The 12,761-nt window shown below is 39.2% G+C and overlaps 1 protein-coding gene across 1 annotated transcript; it reads left to right on the top strand.

The window, feature by feature from the left end:
* Positions 1-1,310: 1,310 nt before the first annotated feature.
* si:dkeyp-74b6.2 (cerebellin-1) lies at positions 1,311-11,617 on the top strand. The gene is made up of 4 exons (XM_038731523.1): positions 1,311-1,519; positions 2,782-3,513; positions 9,798-9,917; positions 10,942-11,617. Exons 2-4 carry the CDS (start codon positions 3,208-3,210, stop codon positions 11,137-11,139), a joined length of 624 nt encoding a protein of 207 aa, XP_038587451.1. The 5' UTR covers positions 1,311-1,519; positions 2,782-3,207; the 3' UTR covers positions 11,140-11,617.
* The last annotated feature ends 1,144 nt before the right edge of the window (positions 11,618-12,761 follow it).

Raw genomic sequence — 12,761 nt, 5'->3', positions numbered from 1 at the left:
TAAGACCAACAAGCCCTTATTCAAGTCTTAGTATAAGCTTTTGCTGTCTGGATTATATTCAGAGGCAGGGTCTCCCGCCTTCTGCTTCAAATCACTTTTGGATTTTCAATATTTATCCAAGATGATGATCCTACCCAAACCTTAACTGGAAAAAAAACACGTAACTATTGTGCGGGTGCGGTATGGTGAGCAGGTTGGTGGACCCAAATGCAGGACACAGAGCAGAGCAGGTACAGTTCAAAAGGTTTATTGTGGCAACACAAAGCGAGTACACTTACAAACTGAGCGGCTGAGTCCAAGTAATCCAAAAGAAATAACAATCCAATCGAAGCCGGTAATCCAAAAGAACTCAAAGGCATACTCCAAATAACCATGGATGTGGCAGGACAGGACAGGACAGGACAGGACACAGCACGAGACAGAGCCATAAAAATCTACAATGACCGGACAGAGAATGAACAGAAACACCAAACATTTATACACAGGGGCTAACGAGCAGGGCAGGAGCAACACAGGTGACAGGTATCAGGACCAACGAGACAGGCAGGCAGAGAGACAGCATGGACATGGACCATATCAAAGTAAGTAGTAACTTATTTATTATTTTTCAGAATAATAAAAATAACAAACTAATCCAGACACAAGCAGACAGACTGTGAATACACTAATATCAAGGAACACAGACTGAAGCTAAGATAAAACAGAACTCAGAGCAGACATGGGCAACACAACACAGAAGTACACAGACCAGGAGTAAACACAAAGACATGAACTAAGATACAGGACTAGGAACTAAGACACCAAACTAGGAACTGAGATATGAGACAAGCCAGATATGAAGTAAATAGAGATGCAGATGAATAAAATAATAAACAAGGCTACACAGAGACTAAAGCAGAATGATCAGATTAATAATGAAACCGGCAGAGAACAAAAATTGACACCTACAAACAGACAGACAGAACCCACGCACAATGGTACAGAACTAACACATGAGAGACAGGAACAGAACTAAACAAGTACTAAGGCAGACACAGAGATAACAGGACAGATCAGAACAAACAGGAAGACTGGATACAAGACCACAAACAGACTGGACTGAAACATAGACACAGAGAAGGCATGGCCAAAATAATATAACCCAGACAAGCTCAGGACAGGATCGTGAAAATGTTCCCCAATACACCACATATATATCTGTTTGTGATGGAGCTTTTCAGTTCCGCCATACGTTGTGTGACATCTGAGGTACAAGGAGGGAGGGGAAACTGGGACAGTGGGGGGTCAAGGAGCCGTGAAAACAGAAGGGCTGTGATGCTCGAGATGTGATTAAACGTCTGCTTGAACACAGGGGTTCCCTGGAGCAAATAGTTAGAGAGAGAGAGATGGGGCAAAGCGAGGGAGAGGAACAAAGATAAAGCTGCAGGTAACAAGGGAACGAGGCTCTTGGGATGCCCTATCTTTCCTAAAGAAAGCTGGTTTCTGTATGGCACTGCAGAGCGAACGCTTAAAGTCAGAGGTTGGTGTATTTTCATTATTTCTGTATGCATATTGTAAGGGTTGTTTTTTGTGGAAATGATTGTACTTCTTTGTTGTTTGGTGTGTTGTTAAGGTACAAAATGCAGGGAGTCATCTAACACTGAAAAAGATTTCCTCAACTGTTTCTATTAAACTCCTCTAGCTTAAATATAAGAAATGTTTACTTTTTATAATACATGTTTTAGCATTTATTTAATGCTTTCCTGCAATGCACGAAGAGTCAGCTGCTGTGTGAAATATGGTAATTGGTGTTTACTTATCTGCCACTCAAATAATGTTTGAGCTTGTATTGTAATATCTGTATTTATAGTATGTGTTCATGTGTGTTTGCGTAAAGGAATGCAAGTGCAGAAACAGGAATTTAATTGGAAAGGTGTAATGGGAGAAAATGTGGGAGTGTTTACCCACAGATGGCCTCTCAGTGGTGGAAGTGTGATAGTCCACTGTCCCCCCTCCTGAGTCCAGCTGGCAGTACTCACGCGGGACTCTTCCTGGCCAAAACATTACCTCATCACTTCTTCTACTTATTTTCTTCATCAACATAATAATTTTCTGCTTGCCATTGAGCACTTGGGTTAACTTTTTTTATTGCATTTAATGTTACAGCACAGAAGACTAATTTTTTGCACTGTTAAGTATATTGGTGTGACAAACTGTTTACTGTTTATACAAGTATAAAGAACTGGTTTACTGCCATAGTTGCCAGATTGAATATATAAAAAATACTGATACTATGCACACATTATGCAGTACATTAAAAGGTCCATGTGCTAAAAGCAAAGTAAAGCAGCAACAGAAAGACTGGAGTTAAGATAAACAGCTAAGCTGTGTAGTAACCAAGCTGCTCACCAGTGGTTTTACGCACTACCTTGACAAGAGTTGATTCCTGTAGCTCAAATATAAATTCCCATACCTACAGTCAGAGAAAGTCAGGACTGATTATATGATGGATCTATAAAATAAGCATATTGCTTCAGTGCATATTATAAGGTACTAGTAGCTCTCAAGAGTTTCTGTTTCTGTCACCATAAAGCAGCTGTTGCTGAATTTTGTGTATTCGTAAAACTTCCATTTTTGAATTGGAAGAGTCAAGAAGAAGTGTAGTTCAAAGTGTAATCAAACCTTCCTCAACAATTCTAATAATATTAAACATAATACCCCAATAGAAAAGCATCTTAAAGTTGCCAAACTCCAGTCTTAGTTTTGTTAAAATTTTATATGTGCAAATTGTGTTTACTGCAGGCCTGAAGCCTTGACAGCCTCCAAAACAGGATTTGTGTGTCAGCGCCCAGCTGGCGGATGGCCATTCTCCCTGTGGTGTGAGGAACTGGATAGCCTTCACCTATACTGTTCGTATAAGGACTTCCTGTCTGCTGTTATGGATAGCCACCATCTTGATGACAACTAACAGTCCTCTCCAGCCCATCTCTACATAGTGTTGGCAGAACTGTTAGCTGAGGATTACCTGAATCATTTAATGTCCCATGAGAAGCAAGAAATCATTGGTTGAAGTGTTCTGTCCGGGTGAAATTATGATCCTGTTGCTAATGTAAGGTATACTCCAAGACAACACTTTGTCGCTGAAGTTTTGTGGTGGCCATACTGTCACTGTGCCGTGAATAAAAACACCAACATAGCTCCCAAAATACCCAAAGCTCATTTGGAACTATGCCCTGTCCATCTCCTCCCTCTTTTCCCTATCTTGCACCCCGTTCAGTCTTTTTCACTGGACTGCTGCTTCTGGCCCAGTGGGGGCCCTTAGAGGTCAGTTGCCAGAATGACACAGAGCCAATCGTGTTGGAGGGAAAGTGTCTGGTGGTGTGCGACTCCACCCCCTCTGCAGAGCCATCGGGTAATGCTTTGGGCATGTCGGTGAGGTCAGGAACCGGTCGTGTGGCGTTTTCAGCCATCCGTAATACCAACCATGAACCCTCGGAAATGAGCAACCGCACTATGACCATCTACTTTGACCAGGTGGGTTTCAGTAGTGTATGTGTATAGATGATACAAAAACTCTCAAATGCAAAAAAGTCTTAAAGGTAGGTAGGTTTATTGTCACAATATAAGAAGTTATAGAGTGAAACTGAGTTTTGTAACTCCCTTCTGCTACATAGCAGACAACATTAATACAGAATCATTATAAAAATGATAAACAGAAATAAACTGTAATCAATGGAGCAGTGCTGAGGAAGAATTACAGTTTAAGAGTCTGATAGCTTGGGGGAAAAGCTGCTCTGCAGTCTGGTGGTGTGGCAACTGAAACTTCTGTATCTCTTCCCTGAAGGCAGCAGGGTGAACAGGCTGTGGCTGGGTGGGTACTGTCCTTTAGTATCCTTCTTCCTAAAATCAACAATTAGCTCCTTAGTTTTGCTGACGTTGAGCAGTAGGTTGTTCTCTGTACACCATTCTGCAAGATTATCAATTTCCTCCCGATATGAAGTCTCATCGTTGTTTGAAATCTGGCCGATGATGGTGGTGTCATCCCGGTGGTGGAGTTCTCCCCATGTCGGGGGATGCAGTCGTGAGTGTACAGCGTGAACAGGAGGGAGCTGAGCACACAGCGCTGGGGGGTTTCTGGTGTTGAGCACTAGAGTGGAGGAGTTGTGTCCGCCAATCCGAACTGACTGGGGTCTGTTTGTGAGGAAGTCCAACATCCAGTTGCAGAGTGTTGCATTTAAACCCAGAGTGCTGAGTTGCTGATCAGTTTCATGGGGGAGATTGTGTTGAATGCTGAGCTGAAATCCACAAACAGCATTCTGATGTAGGTGTTGTTTTTCTCAAGGTGTGTGAGGGCTGAGACACATGCGTGACACATGCATAGAAAATACATATGAGATGAAAGCTATTTAAATTCGAAAACAGATAAACTGTGTAGACAAAACATGCTTCTGTATTAATGTAAAAAATTACAATTCATTTTTGTTAAGATTCAGATATGTATGCGTTGTTTCTGCATGAGTAAAATTTGCCTTCAGGGCTTTCTGCAAGAAATGAAAATTTAAAATAATTTCAAAAAGAGAAAGTCCTGTTTTTGACCAATTCATCCACCAAAACCTCTTCTCTATTTGGACCTATAAGTCACTCTTTATAGACTTCCTTTGTCAGATTTACTTGTTTTTCCAAACAATTTGTCGCTCTTTAAAACAACAAATTTAGTCTTCCAACGCAGCAAGACAAGACTGTTTTGAAGCGAACAAAGTTCAGCTGAAATTGACGGCATGGCATTAGTTTTGCAGGTATTTTGTCTAAGTATTGGTCAAAGTAACATTTTTACATGCTAGAGGTAAATTCAGAGTATCTCCAAGAGGATCACCAAAGTTATTTCTGACTATCCTGAGAGGATAGTCACAAAGTTAACTAAAGTTATTTGGATTCATCCTTTGGAAACCACAAGCGTCTCCTTTGCTTCAAATTTCCATTTGAAGCAAAGTGGCTGACATTGACACATAAAAAAAATTCATGTGAACTGGTTTAAATGCGTGTGTCTCACAGTGAATGCGTAAGGCTTGAGCCTTAAGTATTGGTTAAAGTAATATTTTTAGGTAATGATGGTGCTAGAGGCAAATTCAGTATTCAGAGTATCTCCAAAGTTATCTGAAGAGGATCTCCAAAGTTATTTCTAACTATCCTGAAAGGATAGTTAACCAAAGAAAGTAACCATAGAAAGTTAACCAAAGTTGCTTCAAATTGAAATTTGCTCCTTTGCTTCAAATGGAAATGGAAGCAAATGTAAATTTTCCCACCAGTTAACTGACACTGACACACACACAAAAATTCTGTCTCCTCCTGCTGTCTTGCAACAAGATTGATTGTCTTTGAAAACCCCAGTTTCAACTGTCAACTGTCATGGATTCACAATGAACGCACAAAATGGACACTGTCTAACTGCGGGCAATTCTAACAACTGTCATTACGATCTGAGTTATTACCACAGTGTGAGCACTTTGGTCACATCCTCACACTGTGCTACGCATGTCATAGTTTGTGTAGGCAGGAACATACAGTATTGCACAATTGCAATACTGCGTGGTGATGCTAAACAATGAATACAATTTATAGGAGGTGTGAAAGAACTCAAATAAGACAATCCAAATAATGATTAGTCGTGTATATTTTGTACTGCCAGATCACATATTAATATCCTCACGTTGTTGCTCTCCTGGCATCCTGCTCAGCAGACCAAAGTAAAAGCAGCCAAAAATTTAGCGCCAAATTCTGACCTGTTTTTTTCTAATACCACAAACCTTTTATAAATAAACACAATCATGACAACAACAAAAAAACATCCCAAATTACAGATTTTACCAGATATTCCAAGATTTTAATATATTAGTAGTAGCTTCGCTCTGGCCTGGTTATACTTTTTATTTTCTCTCTTAATCTTCTTTTCCTAGTAAACGTTGGCAGCCATTTTGATCCAGCGAGGAGTGTCTTCGTTGCTCCTAGAAAAGGAGGCTACACCTGACTTTTAAAGCCTTTGTCACTTTGACTTTGATAGCCTTAGTTTTTCCAAACAATTTGTCGCTCTTTAAAACAACATATTTAGTCTTCAAGACAAAACTAATCCAGTTTTCCAGCTCCAGTTTTTAAAGTATTCTCAAGTTCCACTGTTCTAAATCAATTTTGTGTGTGTGAAATTTCACAAATGGGTTACCATCCAGTGTTTGCCACAGAATTAGATTCTATTTGTGGTGCTGTGGGTTTTGGGCGGTTAAATCAGTGGTTAGTTATGGATGGAATGATATTGAAAATAAATTATTCCTGTTTTTGCTGGGGACCCTCTGGAAACCTCTCAACTTGAGAACCCCACTTTGAGAACCACTGGGTAAAATTAGTTGACATGTACATGTACACAGCCTACACTTTGTGTCAAATAACTAAACTATCCTCGACAACCCCGCTGTGTTCTAACATTAACATTGCTATCTTTATTATCTAGGCTCCTTACATGCTTGCTATTAACTTATTTGAAGGTGGGTCTCCAAGATTAGCATCGTTCTGTTAAGAACATAGAAGGACTAACTTATCAGAGTTAACTTGAATGCATTCATTTTAGGACAAATTTGTGCTGCAGTGTTCATGACACTAACCATTCAACTCTGGATTGATTCAGGAAACTACAGCAGCGTTTAAAAGCCATGCCTGTTTTAGCATGCCGGCTGTGGCAGACATCGTTTCAGCTCTCTTACTACCAACATTCCCGGCTCAGAGGCAGATCAAATCAGACCCCCCTTTCTGGCTCTGTACTTTTCATACAGTGCAGCGAGCCGGCATATAGTGAGATAATCCCAGAAAATAAGCCAGTGTTAAAGCACCTTATGTTAAGCTGATGCTTAGCAAGTGTAACATGTATCTTGTTTAGTGTGATAGCATGCCAACATTTGCTAATAAGCAGTAACCACAAAGTTCAGCTGAAAGTGACGGCATGGCATTAGTTTTGCATGTATTTAGCAGGGCTCTCAAGTTTTATCAAAAGTTTGGAGTGAGATAACGCTTGTTAGAGGAAGAACCACTCAAATATTTGTAGCAGCGGCCCCTCGGCCCCTGCCAATTCTCTCAAGTTTTTACTAGCAGTTATATTTTACCTATAGCTGGTAATTTACCCGAACAAATAGAACATTTTACAATAGGTAAATCCCATAAAAGACTATTTTATATTTTAAAAATACAGATGTATCAAAAATAAAAATAAATTTGGCCCCAAACGAGCCCTCTGAACAGCAGTTCTGTACACATAGGCCTACAGTAGGATGTCAGAACTTGCCCTACGCCTGTATGCCAAGCTGTGTGTGTGAGTAGACTTCACTTTTCAGCTTTTGAATGGTGTTTTGTGTTGTAAGTGTTTGCTGCACATTTTAATGCCTTAATGATGGGGTAGGGGGCTCCCACTTAGAGGCCTGTGTCTCAAGGTCAGCCATTTATTTAGTTTTCCGTCCACAGCCACAATATAGAAAAACATCTCTAGTCCTTTCCTTAGTTTCAGGTAGCCAAAGCTAAGCTCAGTGGTGGACAGTAACAAAGTAGTACTGTAGCTACTTAAGTACATGATGTATTTGTACCGAACTTGAGTATTTTCTTTTCATGCCACTTTCTAACGCTACTCCACCACATCTCAAAGGGAAATATTGTACTTTTTACTTTATCTGACAGGTTCTAGTACGAGTATCTTCTTCTTCTTCCTCTTCTTCTAGGTTCAGTTACTGGTTAGGCGACTTTAAAGATTTACATTTTTACATACAAAAAGTATGAAGAGTTTAAAAATGAGGATGTTTTGATCTAAATTATATTACTTAACAGTTTATAGAAGTCCAGCTAGTAGAACTACTTAAGTTAGGCTAATTGACAGAAACTGAATTAGCTACTGTTTTGTTATTAGTAATTTTTCATGTAAAAATATTTCATGGTTCCAGCTTCACAAACATGAAGATTTGGACTGACAAAACAAGCACTGTGAACGTCTCACTTAGGGCTCTGGGTAACAACATTTCCAACATTTCTCACTATTTACAGAATTTCTTACAATCAATTAATGGAGAAAGTAATCAGCTGATTAATACTTAATAAAATTAATCATTAATTACAGTTTGATACTAAATAGTTGTACCTCAACCAACTACATTAATGCATGAGGAATAATAATCTAATTATATAATATACAATAGTTATAATATAGTATAGTATAATAAGTGTGTATAATAGTCTTTTTCTTTCTGCTTTGAGTAGGCTACTTTTATTTTTAATAGGCTAGCCTACTTCTACATTTCCTGCTTATAGCCTACTTACATACTTTTACTTGACTTTTTCAATGCAGTACTTGCTGAGTATTTTTACAATAAGGTATCAGTACTTCTTTTTTTTTTAAAGAAGGATCTTAATAGGCCCAAGTTACTTTGTTCACCACTAGTTAAAAAAGCCAAAGCTTCTGGTTGCAAAGAGGTTGCAGAGTTTTTGACTGCATCAATAATTATTTTGCACGAATGTGGCTGTACTCCCCATCATCAGCTGCTCTCCCTATCTTTGGTCACAGGCTAGTGATTTTGTCCAGGAAGCGTAAAATCAAAATCCATCCATCGGGTCTTGCACTTCCAACTTCCACTCCGTGTGTGCACACGCATCCTTGTTGCCTGGTAATAAACGTGCTTGCAGCGGGCTCACGGAATTTACCCAGAAACAACATTTCTGATCTACTGCTCTGGCATTTAGTAGGCAACATGGAGCTAAATCAGCGCTATCGTCCATTAATTGAATATAGAGGGACAACTTCGAGGGAATTATCTCATAATAGGCCTACTTCTCGGTGTGAGAAATACAAGGTGTGGCGTGTGAGCATGTAAACTGGTTTAAATGCATGTGTCTCACGGTGAATGCGTGAGGCTTGAGAGCCCTGTATTAAGTATTGGTTAAAGTAAAATTTTTAGGTAATGATGGTGCTAGAGGCAAATTCAGAGTATCTCCAAAAGGATATCCAAAGTTATTTCTGACTATCCTGAAAGGATAGCTAACCAAAGAAAGTAACCATAGAAAGATTCATCCTTTGGAAACCACAAGCGTCTCCTTTGCTTCAAATTTCTATTTGCTTCAAATTTCCATTTGAAATTTTCCCACCGATTAACTGACACTGACACTCACACACACAAAAATTCTGTCTCCTCCTGCTGTCTTGCAACAAGATTTATTGTCTTTGAAAACCCCAGTTTCAACTGTCAACTGTCATGGATTCACAATGAACGCACAAAATGGACACTGTCTAACTGCGGGCAATTCTAACAACTGTCATTACGATCTGAGTTATTACCACAGTGTGAGCACTTTAGTCACATCCTGGAAGCTATAAATCAGTTCACACTGGGCTACGCATGTATTCTTAATTATAGTTTGTGTAGGCAGGAACGTACAGTATTATACAATTGCAATTCTGAGTGGTGATGCTAAACAATGAATACAATTTATAGGAGGTGTGAAAGAACTCAAATAACACAATCCAAATAATGATTAGTCGTGTATCTTATATTATGTAAGGCCAAACACACATTAATATCCTTTAACAACCTGATCTAAATATCCATTCAATATTCCTTTTAAAAAAGCAGGCAAGAATTTAGTGCTTTTTTTTTAATACTATAAACCTTTATAAATAAACACAATTGTGACAACAACAAAAAAACCATCCCAAAATTACAGATTTTACAAAAAATGTCAAGAATTAATACACTAGTAGTAGCTATTTATTCTCTCTCTTCATGTCCTTTTCTTCTTAGATCCTTGTAAACGTTGGCAGCCATTTTGATCCAGCGAGGAGTGTCTTCGTAGCCCCTAGAAAAGGAGTCTACAGTTTCAGCTTTCATGTTGTCAAAGTTTACAACCGGCAGACAATACAAGTACGTACAACAATTTAACATTTAAATAATAGTTCGACATTTTGGGAAATATGCTTAGAAGAAAGTTTGGTTTCAAAGGAATTGCTTGACATTTGGCTTAATATTATGCTACAATTGGCTAGCTTAGCATAGCATAAAGACTGTAGACAACAGCTAGCCTGGCTTCAAACAAAAGTAAAACAACCCATCTCCCGCCTCCTCTAATTAACATATTTAAGTTATTTGATCCTTTTAAAAAAAACAGATATTTCATAGTCTTGCAAAGCAACCAGCGAAGAATCCAGAAAGTTACTGGTCACGGCCACTAAACAAGATAACAAGGTATAATGTGTTAATTCGTGAGGTTTAGTGTTGCTGGGAGGCAGATTTGTTTATCTTTGGAGAGAGCGAAGCTAGCTGTTTCCCTTTTTTCAGTGTTTGTGCTAAGCTAGCTTAATGTCTACCGGCCAGACATGACAGTGAAAGCAATCTTCTAATGTAACCCTCCACCAGAAAGCTATTAATGTATTTCCCAAAATGTCAAAGTGCTGACAAATGTTTATTGCTTGCTCACTCACAAAGCGGTTAGGACAGCTGCTCAAACCTATTAACATTTAATTATCATTGTTGATTGTTCCAATTATTTACTATGGGTTAAGAAATTACTCTAGCCAGCGAGCAAAATCTGCATGTCAAAGTGTCCTTGGGCAAGACACTGAACCCCAAAATGCTCCTGGTGACGTAACCATTGGTGTGTGAAGGAATGAGTTCATTTCTGTTTCTGATGAGCAGTTGGCGCGTTATTTTCCACTCATCAGCGGGTGAATATGGAGTGAATGTGATTTAATATAAGTACTTTGAGTGGTTGGAAAGGCTCTACAAATACAGATCATTTACCATTTAAAGTTAAATGCATCCTGGGAAAAATACGTTATTATAAAATTCAACACTATTTTCCTGCAAATGTCTATTACAACATCACCTTCACTCACTCTACCCTTTTCTTCCTTTTCACCTGCTCTATCTTCTCACCCATCTTTCCCAGGTGAGTTTGGTTCTCAACGGCTGGCCCGTGATTTCAGCTTTTGCAGGTGATCAGGACGTGACCAGGGAAGCTGCCACCAATGCCGGGCTAGTGATGATGGAAAGAGGAGACAAGGCTTACCTGAAACTGGAGAGGGGGAACCTGATGGGAGGGTGGAAGTACTCCACCTTCTCCGGGTTTCTTGTGTTCCCCTTGTAAATTAGGTTTAGGGATGATGGGAGATCATGTTCTTGTCATAGTCAATGGCATGGAGGGGTGATCAGGGTATAAAATTAAATAGTTTTGGGGTGTTATTTGACAGAAACGAGGAAGGATCCATAGATACACATTGAATTCCATGCTGAAGATGCATCAAATGGCTTTGATGCATCTTCATAAGTATCACATGAATTGGTGAATTCACTCTGCACCAAATAATCCTGAATGTAATCACTTTTATGGCTCACTTTTGTCTGACCACTGTAATGTGTCGTCCATGCTTGCTTACACCAGATGTCAGTCTGTCAGGTCTGTGATTGTCCTTTAATGCATGCAATACAGAGTTGCAAATCTTTGTGGCAATAAAGAAAATGATTGTGTTATTCACTAGAAGTACAGTGCTGCCAAGGTTACTTATCTGTGGGCTATATATGTTAACATTTTGACAAATTGGCACCATTAAAAGTACGCCAAATCAGCTATTAGCAGTTCCTGTTTGCAGTGTACCCATGAATCTACAACTATTACTGGATTACTTTGATACTGAAGAAAATTTCTGAGAATTCTCAGGCAAAATCTGCAGTTTAAAGTGTGTCATGATTTCTCTGACTTCAAGATTTATGAACATTTATTCGAAATGGACTTGGAAGTGTAAGTGACACTGAACCCAAAACCGTGTATCGTGTCTGTGTGTTAAGGTTTTACTGATTTATGACTCCAAGAAGGAGTATGAAATTAGATTCAAATTGTGCAACTTGCAGTATTATTTATATATATTTTACTATTTTCCATTAGATTTTTTTTTGACGTTTTATAAATTTTAACATTTACTGTTACAGTTCATTAACCTAGTGTGTCTATCTGTCCTTGTCAGAGGACAACTTACCACATTGGTACCACCTTGGTAAATGCTGATACTGTTAACTGTATGGCCTCCAAACTGTTCTCCACCCTCACTTCACATGCACTCTAGAGATCACTTGATGCAGACAGACGGTTGTTCTGAAAATAATGTGTAGCCCTGCTGTGTGCCCCAAGAGCTGCATTAAGGCTTACACTACGAAATGTTTACCAAAAACATCCTCACACTCCATTTCACATGTTTTTCTCACATACAGTGCTCTACCAGCTTCAAGTGAAAATATAAGTTAAGCATCAAAATTGCTGCTTTATTGTAAAAACCTTTAACTATACACATTTTCCCACGTCCTTGTGTAAATTTGTCATCCTGGTGACACACAGCGACAGTGTGTCTCTCTGCAGTGCATCCGGTGGCAGATGGAGGATTTGCAGTGAAGGGAGGCATCCGGTGCCAGAAGCCTGCTGAGTTCACACTGGACCATCACAACCGATTAGTCTCAACACGCTGGTGCACAGTAGAGGCCTGTGTTAGCACTTTGGAGATTTGTGTCTGGGGTACAAAACAATGAAAACTTTGGTTGCAAAATTAGATCAACGCCAAGCTTATCACAGATGTCATGACTAGACCATGGCAAAAAGTGGGGAAAGACACAGCACTTCAATTAACAAGGTTTTATTGTAATGTAAGACCAAAATAACGCTTAAATTATGGGATGGCAGCATCAGTAATGTAAGTGTGGATGGGTGATCATGGTGTAAAG

This window comes from Micropterus salmoides, unplaced genomic scaffold (genome assembly GCF_014851395.1).
Source record: "Micropterus salmoides isolate LMB-PRFRI ecotype aquatic unplaced genomic scaffold, ASM1485139v1 Ms_hic_scaffold_2, whole genome shotgun sequence".
Taxonomy (NCBI): Eukaryota; Metazoa; Chordata; class Actinopteri; order Centrarchiformes; family Centrarchidae; genus Micropterus; species Micropterus salmoides.
The sequence above is the reverse complement of the archived record's forward strand: the minus strand, read 5'-3'. Positions and strand labels throughout refer to the sequence as shown.